The sequence below is a fragment of the Monodon monoceros genome, unplaced genomic scaffold, assembly GCF_005190385.1.
Source record: "Monodon monoceros isolate NGI ecotype Baffin Bay Population unplaced genomic scaffold, NGI_Narwhal_1 Super_Scaffold_6, whole genome shotgun sequence".
Classification (NCBI taxonomy): Eukaryota; Metazoa; Chordata; class Mammalia; order Artiodactyla; family Monodontidae; genus Monodon; species Monodon monoceros.
Genome location: NW_021703783.1, coordinates 53,732,114 through 53,748,764, shown reverse-complemented (window position 1 = coordinate 53,748,764; position 16,651 = coordinate 53,732,114). Strand labels below are relative to the sequence as shown.

The window sequence follows — 16,651 nt, the reverse complement described above, 5'->3', positions numbered from 1 at the left end:
TCAGTGTAAAAGTTATATTTTATTGCCATGCTACAAAACGTATGAAGTTGGCACTGACAGGGAGAAATAGAGAACAAGGGTGGGGAGGGCTAGAGGGCAAAAGATGTTGTTACATATACAACAAGGTTTAATCAACAGTGGTAAATTTTGCCAATATTAAAAATGCAAACCAAAATTTAAAATGCTGATATGAAACAGCATTAAAATACAATTTATGCATAGTACTGTATCACTTATGTCTTTTATTAGAGAAATATGGAATGCTTATAAACGAAATTAACTATAGGGGGTAAAATTCATATTTCATTTACAATTTGGCAATGTTAGACAAATTTTTAGTCCCACTGTTAGACAATTTTTTATAAAAGACAAAATTAAAAATCTAATAAGCTACCTTTATACAAAGTTGCTATATTTATGCCTTTACGTAGGAAAAAAACATTTATAATGCAAATTAGGACATACATAATCTTACAATATTATACAATGTAATGAAAATAAAAACATAACACAAAATTTGTCCTTTATAAAATGTGTATTTTGCATTTACCAATGCAAATGTGGCACACTGGTGACTACTGTACTATTAATGCCAGTCCGTTTCCATGCTGCTATTGTCCAATTGTCATAGAACTGCAATTGTAATGATGCTACAAAAGAATTGTGTTACACCAAAAAAGAAAAAAAAGAGGATGGGGAAAAGGGACGTAAAGAACAGGAAAAATAGGGTGCTGGTTTGGGCAGAGTATATTGTGGTATGTCATAAAATATTTGTTAATTTTTCAAGCCAAAAACATTTCCTATACATTCTGTGATTTTGTACCAATGCCTTTATTCAAATTTGGCAAACATCAGGGAAAAGGTAATTTAGTACCATATACCTTACATATCAGAGATTAGAAAGAGATGCCAATACATCAGTTACTTCTGCATGTTGTCTCTGATGGTATGTCTATTTCAAGGATATATATATATATAGATATATATATATGTATATACAAATATACATATATATATTTATACACACACACTACACATTGCACAAAACACTTGGACATTATGGGTTAGGAACAGCACAAGGGGAAATGGGATGTATTTTTTAGCTTGTTAAGACCTTTACCTTGAGGCAAAAATATGGTGGCACATTATTGGGAAATTATGAAAACATAAGGCCCCTGTCCCATTTTTAATAGAACATTATTGAGGTACATTTTTATACTTTGCGCCACGGATTTTTTTTGGTGGGGGGGGATACACAAACACTAGCTTGACTCACAACACTGAACTGTGGGGTCAACATTAATATCTGTAAAAACAAAGACTGCTTGGCAAATTTTCTGAAGTCCAAAATGTGATCTATTCTGGATATACTGAGAAGTGAAAAGCTTTTTGCTGAGTCTTCAAAAGTAAAGTGCATATCTCATCACTCCACAGCAGCAGTAAATAAAAGGAACTATTTGCCAATCTTCCTGGAGGGAGGGAAGGCACCATATTTTCATTTTGAAAGGAAGATGAACCTGGGAAATAAAACACACTAAGAAAAAACACATGTAATAATACCCATATCAGTTTCCAGCCCTGGTCTGGGATAAAAGCTGTTACGATCTATATGGATAAAACAGGATTCTATTAGGGGAAAAGCGTATGATCAATGACTATATTTCCAAAACCAAAAAGTGGGATCACATGATCTATCAACAGAACAGAATATCTAAAATTAGGTCTGTCTCAGAAAATCTGAAACATATGGCCACAATTATATCCCAATAAAATATCTCATTCTAAAATGCACCCAGTAATTGGTACAATTCTTCCAGGACAGAGCTTAATGCCCATTACTAGACTACTGCAGAGGACAAATAGTGTTCTATGTTATTTTTAATTAAATAGGAACACAGGTGATTTCCAGAGACATTTAGAAATTAATACCAGTTGTATACATCTTCCCTAATACTCGTAGTACCTAAAACTCAAATTCTTAGCAGACAAATTGGTCCCATTTTCATTTTTAAAGCACACAGTATTGAAAGAATAAACTGCAATGGTTATATTATAGTTGCTTAAAAAATATAAAAACTAATCAGAATCTGGAAGGAAAAATGAAAAGGCTGAGGAAAAGTAAGAAAAGAAAGTATCCAACCTCCAAAATGAGTAAATAGGTCAGCCCTTTTGTTTGGAGGTTAACGTTCTGTCTTGACTGCTTGTTTCAGAGAAAACCATGTGCACTGGTTCCATCATAACTCTTATTCCACATTACAAAAATCATCACATAAATTTGGCACAATTAGCAATCTACTCAGAATAAAGCATAAATGGAACAATACATTAAAATGGCAACTGCATACCTATACCACTGCTCTCTTTTTAGAGAACAGTGAACACTTTGGTAAGCACCAAATTCACAGAAAAGAAAGAAAATTCTGCTATGCACATAAACCAGTGGCACTAAAAATGATAAAGACATCTTTAATAATTTATTTTCTTTATAATGGTCCCACCCTATTATTTTGCTAATCTATTCACTGTCCTATAATTAGGTCATTTATGGAACAAATTGGATGCTATATGACAAAGTTTTCATGCTAAATTAACCTTAGTTACATCTGGTAGATCCAGAACAAACTCTCAAATTTCCTCATAGTTAGAGGAGACAGTGACGTATTTTGCAAGGATATCTAACCTTCTTTCCACTCTACCTGCTCTTATCTTCTCTAGGATTTGGGAAACTGGAAAATTCTTGATTTTCCAAGAGCTAGACATATGGACTCTCATCAGTTTATATAAACTTCAATTCATTTTCAATCCTAAATTATGACACAATGTCATTGCTATAAGACTTCCACTGTACCTGCTATGCTGGCAACAATTTTAACATTCTATTAAAATCAAGGGATAACCCCAGATCCAGCTATGAGTGAAAGGACAGCAGAGCTGAGGAGCACGACAGTGGGCAAAGTACAACTGCAGCCGTGTGACTGAGGGGATCACTGCTAAAGTGCTGGGAGAGTGCCCACAGAGAAAACACAGTACCTTTAGGGAAATTTGCATGTTAAAAGTAGCTTCCTTTTTTTTTTTTTCTTCTCAGCTGCTTAAGAGATCACCTATGAACACAAGTGAAATTTAAAATTGTGAGAATGCTTTTATCAACTTGAAAAGTAAACGGCATATAAATAAATACTGGACAAGGGCAACCCTGTTATAGAATAACAGTAAGTTCCAAATGAACCTTCAAAACCACAATTTGACAAAAATGCAAACTAAACAACAATGAACACATAATCCAATTTCAAAACTATATACAAACTCAAACATCCTAAATTGAAAAAGACACGAAGCAACAAAATTAGACATCCCAAACACCAAAGGAAAAACTTGAAGATAAATGGCAATCTAATGGCACTAATGCCTCCAGAAAACAATGTTACTGTCTGTTAATAATCTGTAGGAGAGAAACTTTCAAGAGATCATGGTTCAGATTTTCAAATGTTTTTGGATAAAGTGACCTGAGACTGATTCTTGAGCCTATGTGTACTTCTGACTAAGATATCTGGGCATGCCTTTCAAATGACACCATGAGATGAGTAAAGAGAAAACCTCGTGTCTTTCCTGCCTTTCAACACACCAACAGCAAACCATGTTCACGAACGTAGGGGTCTTTCTAGAAACGCTGAAGGCTAAGGAACTGACTGGTACACAGGAGGTGTGGTACTTCTATTTCCATACATAAGTCCTGGCTCAAGTCAAAAAGCCTACAATTAATGAAATAAAGGATTCCTCATGTTACATGCTGGAGGTCACATACCATGAATAGTAAATCTACAAATAGTACTTTCAAAGCCTAGAGTTATCTGTTAGCAATGCACATTATCAAGAGGCTTTATAATATGCTTTAAATGCCAACCATGACTTAGACGTGAATGATATGCATGAGTCCAGAATCTTAATAAAAATTGACCAGCATGTCACTCACTTCAATTCTCATTTTAAATAGGCACTGTGAAAATGGGAATGCTGCTGTACAGTAATGAGTAGTATAGAATGAAATTAGTGTTCTTTTATGAGTACCTGCTCTACATTTTAATTTCCCTTTAAAGAAGCACATGAAATAGTCAGAAAAAAATTTTTTTATCAGTCTATAAAAGGAGTTAGTGTTTAGAAATAAAAATGAAGCACTTGCATCTTCATTTTTTAAAACTTCACAAAGGTGCAAACAATGTAATGGTTTCTGGGCTCACATGGGCAGATCAGTACTATTGTGTCTAGTTTTCCTAGATGTACCATCGTCTCGTGGCAGTGCTTTCTGGAGATTTGACATAGCAGCAGTTCTCTCGATGTCTATCACAGCATACAGCTCTGTGCGTCTGGTAGGGGTCTGTGGAAGGGGAGTGGTAGGCGTTTTTGGAGTCTGAGGGTTGTCAGAGTCACTGCCACCTTCCAAGTCAACCTGTATGTAATTGAGCTGCCTGTGTTCTAAACTTGGGCGTCTGATATCAAAGTTAAAGACTGTCGGTGTACAGTCCCGACGCCTTGAATATTCTATTTTGTGAGCACTTGCCGGCACTGTTACATTCTCTGTATTTACATAGTTATGCATTGGATCAAGATTATTATGGTAGCCATTTAGAGATGGGGTCTTTGGTCCTAAATTGTCATCTTCATCCCTACTTAGCTTGCGGGCTTCCCAAACAGGAGGCAAAGATGGTAGATTTTCGTAGTTTAATAATGCAGTTCTTCTCTGAGCTGAGTTGTTGATATTCTGGGTATCTGAGGTACTGGTGGACGGCAGACGACCTCTCCTGAGCCCTGACGCACTGGGGAGAGATAGCCCATTCAGATTTTCATACACCAGTTTGTTAACAGAGGGCGCGTCTCTTCGTTCATCACTGTCATAGCCAGTGTCCCATTCCGTGTTATTCGCACCACTTCCGCTGACTTGATCTCTTCCAAGTTGTTCCAGTTTCTCTTTTTCCATTAATTGCTTTTGAACTGGGGTTGGTCCTAAGACAAACTTGACCCCTTCAGGTTCAAGAAGAATCTGAGGGTCCCTGTCCTCAATATTACTTGGTTCTTCTTTTGGTGTGTTGCTTTCAGCATTAGAAACCCTCGCCTCCAATGGGACATGCACACTTGCACGGTTTTTCCGTTCTTCTTGTACACCCGTAGTGTTGACATAGGTATGTACCTAAAACAAAAGAGGAAAGTGAATCAGTAAACTTGCTTTAAAAAGAAAAAAAAAAGAACAAAAAAATTTGCCTGACTATATCAATTAATTTTATTAACTTTCTAAGTATATTCTTACTTCAAAGCTTTTGTACCTGTTTTTTTAACCAACAAAAAGGTTGGGGGGAGGTGGGAGAAATGTAGAAATGTCTTCCTAGCTTGATAAAAAAATAACTGCTTTAAAATACATGTGATGGGGCTTCCCTGGTGGCACAGTGGTTGAGAGTCCGCCTGCCGATGCAGGGGACATGGATTCGTGCCCCGGTCCGGGAGGATCCCACATGCCGCGGAGCGGCTGGGCCCGTGAGCCATGGCCGCTGAGCCTGCGCGTCCGGAGCCTGTGCTCCACAACGGGAGAGGCCACAACAGTGAGAGGCCCGCGTACCGCAAAAACAAAACAAAACAAAACAAAATACATGTGATGGTGAAACATAATAAGCATTCTGTAGAAAAAATAAAAACTCAGGAACAAATGGGGATTATTACTTTGATGTTGTTCTAAAATTCTCATCAATGCATTAAAACCTGATTTAGAAATAGGAAATAACAAGTATTAAAAAGGAAGAGAGAAATTTATCATAATTTATAGATGATCTGACTATACAAAGAGACAGACCCTACTAGATTCAATAAGAGTTCTGTAAAATGCATAGATATAAAATAGATACCAGGAAATTAATGCTACTTAGAAAAGTTTGTGGTATTTTGCGGGGGGGACAATATAAAAAAAGTTCAGAAGTCTATACATAAAATTTGAAAACCTCAAAAATAAAATTCAAAACTAAGGGAAATTTAATTATAGTAAATAAGAACTCATTTAACAAGTAAACAACACAAACAAATGGATTTCAAAACAGTAAAAATTTCTTCATGATAAACAACCATACTGTTGACAAAAGATAAGTATAACTAAGTAATACATAGACAATGTTAACCAGCTAACTTCATTCCTAAAATGAAAATATAATAGTCAGGAATATTAAATTGCTCTGTTAAAACACTGACAACAAAATCTGCCTTATTGCTAGTAGTCCACTAACTATAAAAACTGTAACATAAAAAGCTTTCATTGGAGGTTACTGTAACTGAATTGGCCATTGGTTATGTCCGTCTTTATCTATAGATGCACCTCTCCTGTGAACCCACAAACTTACTGTAATGCTAAGATTCCCTCAACACCTATATATATTTGGGTATATGACAGAAAATACATGCTATTTCCTCTGAGTCTTCACTACAAAAGTCATAAACAAATAGTGACAGCTAAAATTCAAACTAAAACCTTCAAGTGTTAGCACAATAACACTCTAACCCCACACAATATGTTAGACAGTAGGACATGCTTACTTGTTCCTCAGCCACAAGCAAGGGATGTGTAGACTCTTCACCTACTGAAGGCAGCCGTGCACTTCCCACAGAAGGATGTCTGCTTGAAGGATGGGATGAAGCGTCTCCAAATGAGGGGTATCGGGGATATCCATTAGGTAAGTTCTGAGCAGCAAACCCTGGAGCTGAGTTTTTGTTTGTTTATTGGTTTAAGAAAGGATACAGGGGTAGGGCACAGAGAATAAAAATGAATGAGAATACAATCAGCACTGAGAGGTTTAAGGAAGGTGTTTCTGGCAAGACATATGAGAAACCATAGCAAAACAGCATTACCACCTCCACTCTAACTTTCCACTCACATTTTAAATAATATGAAACATTTAATGTTTTCATATTTAAAATATTTTAAATGTTTATAATTAGAGCTAACAGTTTTTTAAAACTCACAACCACTATACTTACGTTAGCCAATGGTAATTCCTAACAATTTATAGATTAAAAAAACATAATCTATAGTTTATAATAGAAGAAGGAAAATGGACACTTACTTGTAGGTGTTCGAGGTGTTCTGGGGACTTCCAATTCTGTCTGATGATTATTCCTTTCAACAACTGGCTCCTCCACTACATTTATACTATTATTCTGCATAATCTCTTGCAACATATTAAATAATTCTTCTGCACGAGCACACTTAAAGGCAAAGATTCCTACAAATACAAACCAGAAGAAAAAAATGGTCACTGCATCTTTAAAAAAGACACAGGAGCACCTGTGGAAGAACAAACTTGTAAAGTAAGCATTCCATGCACCAATAGCAAGAAAAGGCTTTAAAATAAATGTCTGATAAATTAATCATATTCCCTGTTTCAAAACATAAACCCAAAAGTTCACAGAATAATTTTCATTTGTCCATGGGTGATGGCTCAAAATAAGGAAGACAAAAACAAGATTTGCAAACTTACTCTAGTCTGCTTTTTAACAGCAGGGTGAGCCCAACTTACCATCACCAAGGGAATTCTTTATCACTTGACAGGCCCTTGCTCTGTGGTTTACAATCATTACCTTGTTTAATTATTGGATTACCATTGCCCTCTGATACAGAAGAAATTTGATGCGACAGAGGTCATGCAACTTGCCCAAGGACTTTCAAGAAATAGGTAGCAAAAAATAAAAGTACGTTCTGTTTGACTCCAAAGTTTAGGTTCTTTTCCCAGAGTTACAACAGTAAAGACATAGAGGCAATTTACTGGGACTAATCATTTACTTACTGCAAATCTTAAATTTAATATAAGCCAAAATTCTGGACATAGAAAACATGCTTAATAAATGCTTGATAAATGAATACATAGTGTACTATGTCTCTCTTTTTTTTTTTTTTTTTGCAGTACGCGGGCCTCTCACTGCTGTGGCCTCTCCCGTTGCGGAGCACAGGCTCCGGACGCACAGGCTCAGCGGCCATGGCTCATGGGCCCAGCCGCTCCGCGGCATGTGGGATCTTCCTGGACCGGGGCACGAATCCATGTCCCCTGCATCGGCAGGCGGACTCTCAACCATTGTGCCACCAGGGAAGCCCGATGTCTCTTTTTTAAATAATCCACTTATTTGAGAATTTTTTTATTCTGGATAAAAGTAAAACATTAAACATTACATATAGAATAACTGAATTATAGAATGATATTTCAAATATGATAATGTTTGGAGAAAAAAAAAATAAAGGCTCTACCTACCTTGTCCAGTTTGACACCTTCGACCACTTTCAAAAGAAAAGAGATTCGAATCATAGCCATAGCGTCGGAGGCAGAGGTAGTGCCATTTTACCGAGTCACGTTTGCGAGTGTATAAAATCAGTTCCGTGTCTGTAAGTTCCATTATGCCAGAACCTAACTCATTCCCATCATCATCCACATTAATGACCTAAAAAAGAAAGTTTAATTAGTGCTAACTTAATGCTCCCACTTGACAGTTATGCGCATATTTCACTAATTTGTCAGGAAAATGTACTATTGCTTATTGGTTCAGTTATTGGCTCCTTTGTTAGTTCATTCAACAACCAATTGTGTGTTTAGGGCATGGACTATGTAGCAGTGTAATACCCAGTTCATATCCACAAAGAACTCACATTCCCACTGAGGAGATAAGATATACAAACACGAAAAACACCACAAAACTGTAAATGCTTAACTAACAAATGAGTGCAACAGAGGCTGTGAAATCCAGGAACTGTGGCGGAGGGTTGTTGGAGAAGCCTTCACATAAGAAGAGGAGGGACTTTAGCTGGGCCTTGGGTATAATTAAATTTAGACAGGAAATAAAGTTAAGAGAGAGAACTGGTGGGTCAGGAGTTAGGGGGCACATCCTGAAGATGCAGTGCTACAGCAGAGACAAAGAAGGTATGTTTCAGAGAGATCAGGACAGGACTGGCATTGAGTTCAGGTAAGGGAAGGCTTTGCACTGCTCAGTTTCAGAAAATGGCCAGAGACTATACAGAACAGATAACACTTAGGGAGAATTTACTATGCCCCTGGGTTGGGCAAAGTGCTTTACTTGTGTTTTTGTCATTTAATACTGATCCTAAACTGCAGGTAACAGTATTTTCTCCACTGCACACAAATCAACAAAGACTTAGTGATAATGTAACCTGCCAAAGGTAACAAAGCTATGAAGCAAGAGGGCTGTGACTTACACCTAGGTTTGTGTGATCCAGTGATTTACAGCAGAATGAGGTCACAATATGAGAGATTAATGACTGTGGATGAGTAAGGAATGGAGCACTTAGCATCTAAGTAACAGAATATCACTGAAGTTTTAGAATGATGAAGGAAGAAGATTAATTTGATGTCAACTGCAGGATGCATCACAGAGGTGACTGAAGATAGAGTTCAGTTATGAAATTGTCCAGGCATTAAACAATGACTGGGAGCTGGTGACGGGACTGAAGAGGCACCTATAAAGTGGCATTTTAAAGACAATATTATCAGTAGGTCATTTCAAAGAGGGCTGATGGGACCAAATCCAGGGGCTCTTATCACTGTGACCAAAGATTGAGTTCTTCAGAGGATATAACAGTCACTCATTAGTGCTATGTTTTCCTGATGGAGATACAAGATTTAGGCACTCATATCCATGATTGGTGATGTCGAAAGGTAAAAATAAACGTAAATGTCTTCCAAGTTAAAAAAAAAAAAAAAAAAGACAGTATTATCAGAATTGTGTGGCTCTAACTGGATATGGAAGACCAAAGGAAAAGGAAAAGAGGATTTCACGTTGTCAGTAAGAAATGTTGTCATCATTTGTTAAAACAAGAAAAGACAGAATGGACAAAAAAGGAAAATAAAAGGGTCTGAATACAAAAGTGAGGAAATAATAAGACACGTTAATTAAGTGAAGTAAAAGAAGAGCATCCAGGTAGGCAGTGAGAGCTACATCTCAACCAGTTTTTACTGACCTTAAACTTGTTCCGATGGTTATCTGGGACAGTGTCTTTATCTGGACAGCTACAACAGCTACCCATGGCTTCTTCAGAAGACCATGTGAGCACTACATGAAAGATAATTTGCAAAAAATTATCAGATGTAAGATACAAAAGTCAAAAAACAGAAAAAGACACTAAAAATCATCTAACATAAGCCCTGCGTTATTTTGATGAGGAAAACTAAGCCTAAGGAAATAAATGGCTAGAGCTAGATTTCACACAACTAGCTGGAGAATTTTACTCAGCAACAAGAAGAATAATTCTGTGAGGGAGACTTCACAGAAATCTCAAATTTAATTTGCAAAGGTCTGCCTATTTTAAAATTATCTAAAAGAAACCAATTTAAGTTCTCACACATAACACTATTAAAATAAAGTCATTCATGGAATTAACCGTTTATGGCTTATTAGGAATTTCAGTCCCTCTTTATTAATAAATTTCCAAAAGGATGCTAGACTTCTGGCTTGGCAAGTATTTTGATTCATACCATGCATTGCAGTATTCTTTACGTATCCCAACAGACAAAATTGGTTAATAAGACACAAAAACAAATCTGGAATAGTTCATTAAGAGAGAAAGACAACTCAAAATTCAAGCTGTAACTTAACACAGAGAATACTGGCAAAACTGAAAGAGTGTGTCTATCTAATCCCTTCCCACAGAAGGTTAGAGGTAAGTGGTTACAGTGACATTAAGTGTTGAAAAATACTGCAAGTGAACAAAGGAAAAATTCAAAACTTCACTTACAAACAAGAGAAAGAATGAGAATGGATGTGACAGTATTTGAGAAAAGGGGGAAAGAAGGAAGCGTAAGAAGCTACTAAACATTAAAAACATAAATCTGATTAAAATTTGCCTAAAATTCTTCAGCAGATCTTCACTACCTTCAGGAAAAAATGCAAAGCTCATCAGTACGACACATGGTCCTTCACAATTTGGTCTCTGTCCACAAAGACAGTCTAACCTCTTCCCTCCTCTCTGCTTTGAGTCCTACCCAGCCATACTAAACAGTTTCCCCAGAGCATCTTGTTCTCTCACACCCTTCCATGCTGCTCCTTTCTCAAGATTCAACTTCAGAGTACAGTGTCTTCAGGAAGCCTTCTCTGACTCCTACCAACTGGGCAAGTTATATTCCTTGTGTACCCCCAAAGCACCCTGAGCTTCCCAGTATCACAGCATCTTTCACACTGTTTACTCAGTAAAAACTGTGATAGACTGTTTACCTATCTATCTACTTCCCTCCACTTTGAGCTCCTTCCCAGCAGGGATGGACTTTATTCATTCTTGCATTCCCTGTGCCTAACACAATACCTAGCACACAGGAGGTGCTCTAAGTCTCTTGTGAGCTGAACGAACTGCACTAAAGGAAGATAAAGAATGCTGGCAGGTGTAAGGATTAAGCAGATAAAAAAGGATACTAGTGTATAAACCAAAAGAAGTGATAAGTAAAATAGTAAAGTTAAATTAAGACTCATATTTGGTGGTGTCCTTGCACTGGTGAGAATGGCCATCATTAAAAAGCCTACAAATAATAAATGCTGAAGAGGGTGTGGAGAAAAGGGGACCCTATTACACTGTTGGGAACATAACTTGGCGCAGCCGCTATGGAAAACAGTATGGAAGTTCCTTAAAAAACTAAAAAGAGAATTGCCATAAGATCCAGCAATCCCACTCCTGGGCATATATCCAGAGAAAACTCTAATTTGAAAATATACATGTATCCCAATGTTCATAGCAGCTCTATTTACAACAGCCAAGACATGGAAGCAACCTAAATGTCCACTGACAGATGAACGGATAAAGAAGATGTGGTATATATACATATACAATGGAATACTACTCAGCCATAAAAAAGAATGAAATAATGCCATTTGCAGCAACATGGATGGACCTAGAGATTATCACACTAAATGAGGTAAGTCAGAGAAAGATAAATACCACATGGTATCACTTATATGTGGAATCTAAAATATGATACAAATGAACTTATTTACAAAACAGAAACAGACTCACAGACATAGCAAACAAACTTATGGTTACCAAAGGGGAAAAGGGGTAGGGGAGGGATAAATTAGGAGTTTGGGATTAGCAGATACACACTACTATAAATAGCATAGATAAACAACAAGGTTCTGCTGTTTAGCACAGGGAACTATATTCAATATCTTGTAATAAAACATAATGGAAAAGAATATGAAAAATTATATATATATATACATATATAACTGAATCACTTTGCTGTACACCACAAACTAACACAACATTGTAAATCAACTATACTTCAATTAAAAACGTAAACAAATAAATTTATATAGGGAAAATGTGTGATGACATAAGGATAAATAAAATCTTGTTACATAAAAGAAAAAAAAGATTCATATTTGGTGTCTTAATATGCCAGTTAAGTATCATGGTATAAAGATGACTAAGTCACAGGATGTACCTCTGAAGAGCCATGAATCTAAAGGGAAAGACAGAGATGTCAACAGATAATGCATTATGATAAACCTCATATCAGAATATAAGAAGAGTTCCGTGGGCACAGAGAAAGAAACAACTAACTTTCTGGGTTAGGAAGGGCAGGAAGCACCATTTGAGCTGGTACTTTAAAAGGTGAGCAGAAACAGTGTGCTAGGCAAAAAACAGAAATAGGCACTTGAGACAAGATAAAAAATTAGGTGCAACGATAAAAGTCATGAAAGGTGGCAATGTATTCAGGAGAAAGTGAGGCATCTAGTATGACTAGAGTGCAGGGTAGGCTGTTACACAAGCATGAGACAAACCATAAAGCATCCTGAACAACAACCTAGGGATCTCCAACTAACTTGAAGCTAGCCTGCTTCCAATGTCCCTGTAGTCAAATGGACATGACTCTATCATGGCACTTATCACATTCTACTATAATGTTGACCTGTCTCACCGCCCACTTCACTGTGATCTCCAAGAAGATAGGAACCGTGTCTTCTGAGTTTTCTAGGGCACTAAGCATACTGTTTGACATAGCAGATATTCAATAAATGTTTAATTTTTAAAAATTAGTAAGTGTTTAATAAATTAGAAGATGAGAAGGAGGCCAAAAGAATATTTCAAAAAAATTTTTAAAGCAGACAGATAATTGATAGAAAAAGTCTTCTTGAAATTGCTTATCCAGCCTCACCACTGAATACAAAGAGCTAAATGATTACTACAGTGTGGCTTTTGCCTGAAAAAATAATGCCTCAAGTAAATATTTTTCAACTATTTCTCAAAAGAAGTAGAAAAAGCATTCTTCCACTTGACACATTCACAGGCTACCTGTTAAGGCAGCACCTCTGATTTTGTCAGGGATATATGAATGGTGGTACAACCTACCTGGGGGCTCTATTCACATTGAATGCTTCAGTTCAGTACAAAAATAGTTAATGAAAAGCCTACCATGTGACACGAAATCCTTGTATGCCACTCCAAAGAGAATGAATTTCATCCTACACAAGGTGAAAAGCCAATGAAGTATTTTAAGCAGGAAAGTGAGGTGGTCAGGAATTCATTTTAGATACCTCCATCTGCAGGGTAATTTTAAGTGGGAGTTTAGCTCAGAGGAAGGGAAGCCAGTGAGAGACTACTGAAAAATGGAATATGCCAAAGACTTAAAACCAGAGCAGCAATAGTAGGAATAAAGATGAAAATAATGAATTTAAAAAATACTTAGGAAGACAAGTCTGCAGCACTGAGTGTCTGGCTAGGTATACAGGAAGTAAGAGGCAGTTTTCAGGGCGGCAGATGAAGGGTGCTGGTTCCATTACTTGAAATGGAAAAACTTTCTCAGGTCTTCGAGAGGAAGTGATGGTGGTTAGTTCAGTTTTAGACATGTTAACTTGAGATTCCAGAGAACAACCAAACGAAGACTTGCAATAGAGAGGTAAGTACATCAGAATGGGTTTGAGGAAAGAGGTAAAATATTGGGACACATGGTATTTGAAACTATAAAACAGAAGACCCTGATCAAGGACAGTATAAAGAGCACTCTTTAGTTAAAATTCTGGGGAACACAAATGCGCAAATACTGGAGTACAGAAAAACAAGTGAAGGAGAAGAGAAACAATCAGAATAGTACAAACTAAGAAAAGAAAGTGTCAAGAAGGAAGGTTCTATCCATAGTGGAGTGTTAGGTAGAGGCAGAAGCCATTCAGCAGTGAGCAAATGGAAGATAAGGAAGTAGTCCTCCAAAGAATAGAAAAGGCTCTTTCAAGAACACAGTTGGAAAGGAAAGCCTAAAGTGATAGGGTATGGTTGGACATGGTTTCAAAAGAAAATATGTTGCTTGAGTTACTTATTGTTTTAAAGTGACATAGATTTATGCAGGTTAGTAATCAGTATGTCAGTAAAGGTTAAAGAATATAGGAAGAAAACAAAGGACATAGACGGCTACAGGATGGATCAAGACGGAGCGGGGAGGCTAGAGAAGATGAGTTCCGGGGCCCAGACTAAGAAGTCTGCCCAGAGAAGGAGTGCCTTGTCCCCTGAGGACAGAGGGCAGAAAATAAGGATGGGTGGAACACAGTAGAGAAGCTGAAATGGATAACACCTATCATCCTAAATTTCTTTGGTAAAATAGAAGCCAAGTTTGCACAATGAAGGACTTGAGGATTATTCTGAGAAGCTACCCAAGAAAGGTAGCAGGATTATTAAGTAGGCTATGCTGAGACTTAGCAGAAGTTGGAGAGTAAGATTATGCTATTTTTCTAGCTGTACTCAGCAGTCCAGAGGGTAGACAGTTCAACTGACCCAGGGTCAGAAGGTAAAAGGACAAGGAAATTAAAGGATATTGGCAATATAGGGGTTTGAAGTAATGGACCATCAGGTCTGGTCAGGAAAGAAGCAAGAAAGAAGAGGGCTGATGAAATGGGAGAAACGGAGGGAGGCAAAAAGCAACAGGAGGCCTCAGTAAGGCTGAAGAATAGGCTTAGTAGGAGTAAGACTGTGAAACAGCTGGGACTACAGGCAGTTGTAGTCAATCTTCCAGCACAGAAGGAGATTTTTAATGTGACGTTTTCACCCACATCTCTGACTCCTCCTTCTGAAGCATGAATTCCCAGGCAGGGGGAAAGGCAAGACACTAGATAGTCTGCATTTATTACAATGAAATTAATACCTGGAGAGTGTCTGAGTTATGTAACACCCAACAATATGTACGAATACCTGTAAACACTTGATGAGAAACCACGTGATCTCATCATCTTACCCAGTCAAGTTTGTAACTCAGCAAAAACACAAAAAGACGTACTATACTCCCTCAAGAAAGCCACATAGGAAAGTAATAAGGGTACATTCAAGAACAAAAGGTAGCTTCTGTTTGGGAAGATCAATATTGCAACAAATGTGTTGGGTATTTTAAATTAGTAAACACTGTCATGTTTAATTAAAGCCAATTGTCCTTATTTTTGGGAAGTGGGACGTGACAACATATAAGGAGGCAAAATAAAACTGCATTCAAGAAAACACTATTAAAATCTCTAGTTTAAAAAATGTAATTTGTGCACTTAATGATTTTTTTAAAAGTAAACTTCAACTTACCTAGATCTGGCCATTAATATTCTTAGCCTCTGCTGCAGCATCAGGAGTTTAATCATACTTCAAAACACCATGTTTTCTTTGTTTGCTGACTTAACCTACAATTAGCAAGAAAAAGTCAAGAATTTGTTATTTCTTTAAAAACAGTTTTCCTTATGAGACTTCTGGCAGCACTGTTAGTTCAGTTAATCTATTTAAACAAACTAAAAAGACTGAATTTTTGATTAAAATATATATAATTTATAAGATCTGTTCTAAAAATTAATATAATGTGTACATGGTACCATCAATACAGCCTCTGCAAAAGAAAAGTAAAAATGCAGTAGCTTACGTTCCATGATGTCTGGATATCAGGACCTTTAGAAGCCATTGATTTTAGCTTCTCCACTACAGCTACGACATTAGACAACACACTTCTCTATATTTATCTCCACAGCCATAAAATGAAAGGTTAGACTAAACTACCTCCAAGGTTCCTTTCCAGCTCTAAAACCCCATTTTAGCCAAGGGCAGGCTAATTCTCCATATCCAGTCACATCTCTTAAACCTCAGTCCCTCCTGCCAAAGAGTGGACTGTCTTTAGAATCCACCCTCTGTATCTTCTAATCCACAAGACCCCCCCAGGATCAAATCAGAGGAGTCAGTCATGAGAAAACAGTATGAACTAGCATGCCATAGAGTCACAGGATAATGATATAAATTACAGCAATAAATCACAATCTACAGTTTTAAGAGATTTCAATATACTTCTGAAAATTTTCTGGTTAATTTATTCACTTTCTACAACACAGAAAAAACAATCAAATTCACTCAAGCACGAGCACTAGCATTTACTAAATAGCTATACTACAGCAGGCATTATGTTAGGCGTTTTACAGAGTCTCATTTTATTATTTTATTTTTTAATGAAATGAATTTCTTTTATTGAGAAAAAAAGAGACAGTAATAAAAGCTGTATGAGTGGTGCCAACCAAAAAACTTAAGGAGTGCTCAGAAAGTCAGAGCAGTTTATTTATTTATTTTAGTTAAAAATTTTTTTTTAATTCTTGAATTTTATTTTATTTTCTTGTACAGCAGGTTCTT

The 16,651-nt window shown here is 36.9% G+C and overlaps 1 protein-coding gene and 1 non-coding gene across 4 annotated transcripts in view; one reads left to right on the top strand and one right to left on the bottom strand.

The window, feature by feature from the left end:
- FRS2 (fibroblast growth factor receptor substrate 2) overlaps positions 1-16,651 on the bottom strand; it is a 120,289-nt gene continuing 103,638 nt past the window's right edge. For all 3 annotated transcript variants that reach the window (XM_029206054.1, XM_029206053.1, XM_029206055.1), the window contains 6 exons: positions 15,572-15,666; positions 9,992-10,083; positions 8,274-8,460; positions 7,095-7,253; positions 6,568-6,731; positions 1-5,182 (listed from right to left, as the gene is read on the bottom strand). In XM_029206054.1, the coding sequence (XP_029061887.1) occupies positions 4,232-5,182; positions 6,568-6,731; positions 7,095-7,253; positions 8,274-8,460; positions 9,992-10,057 (1,527 nt within the window). In that variant the 5' untranslated portion in view covers positions 10,058-10,083; positions 15,572-15,666 and the 3' untranslated portion in view covers positions 1-4,231. The remainder of the gene's footprint in view (positions 5,183-6,567; positions 6,732-7,094; positions 7,254-8,273; positions 8,461-9,991; positions 10,084-15,571; positions 15,667-16,651) is intronic.
- Positions 9,526-9,652, top strand: LOC114886259. Its single transcript, XR_003791267.1, has one exon. It is a non-coding gene; the product is annotated as a small nucleolar RNA SNORA25 (small nucleolar RNA).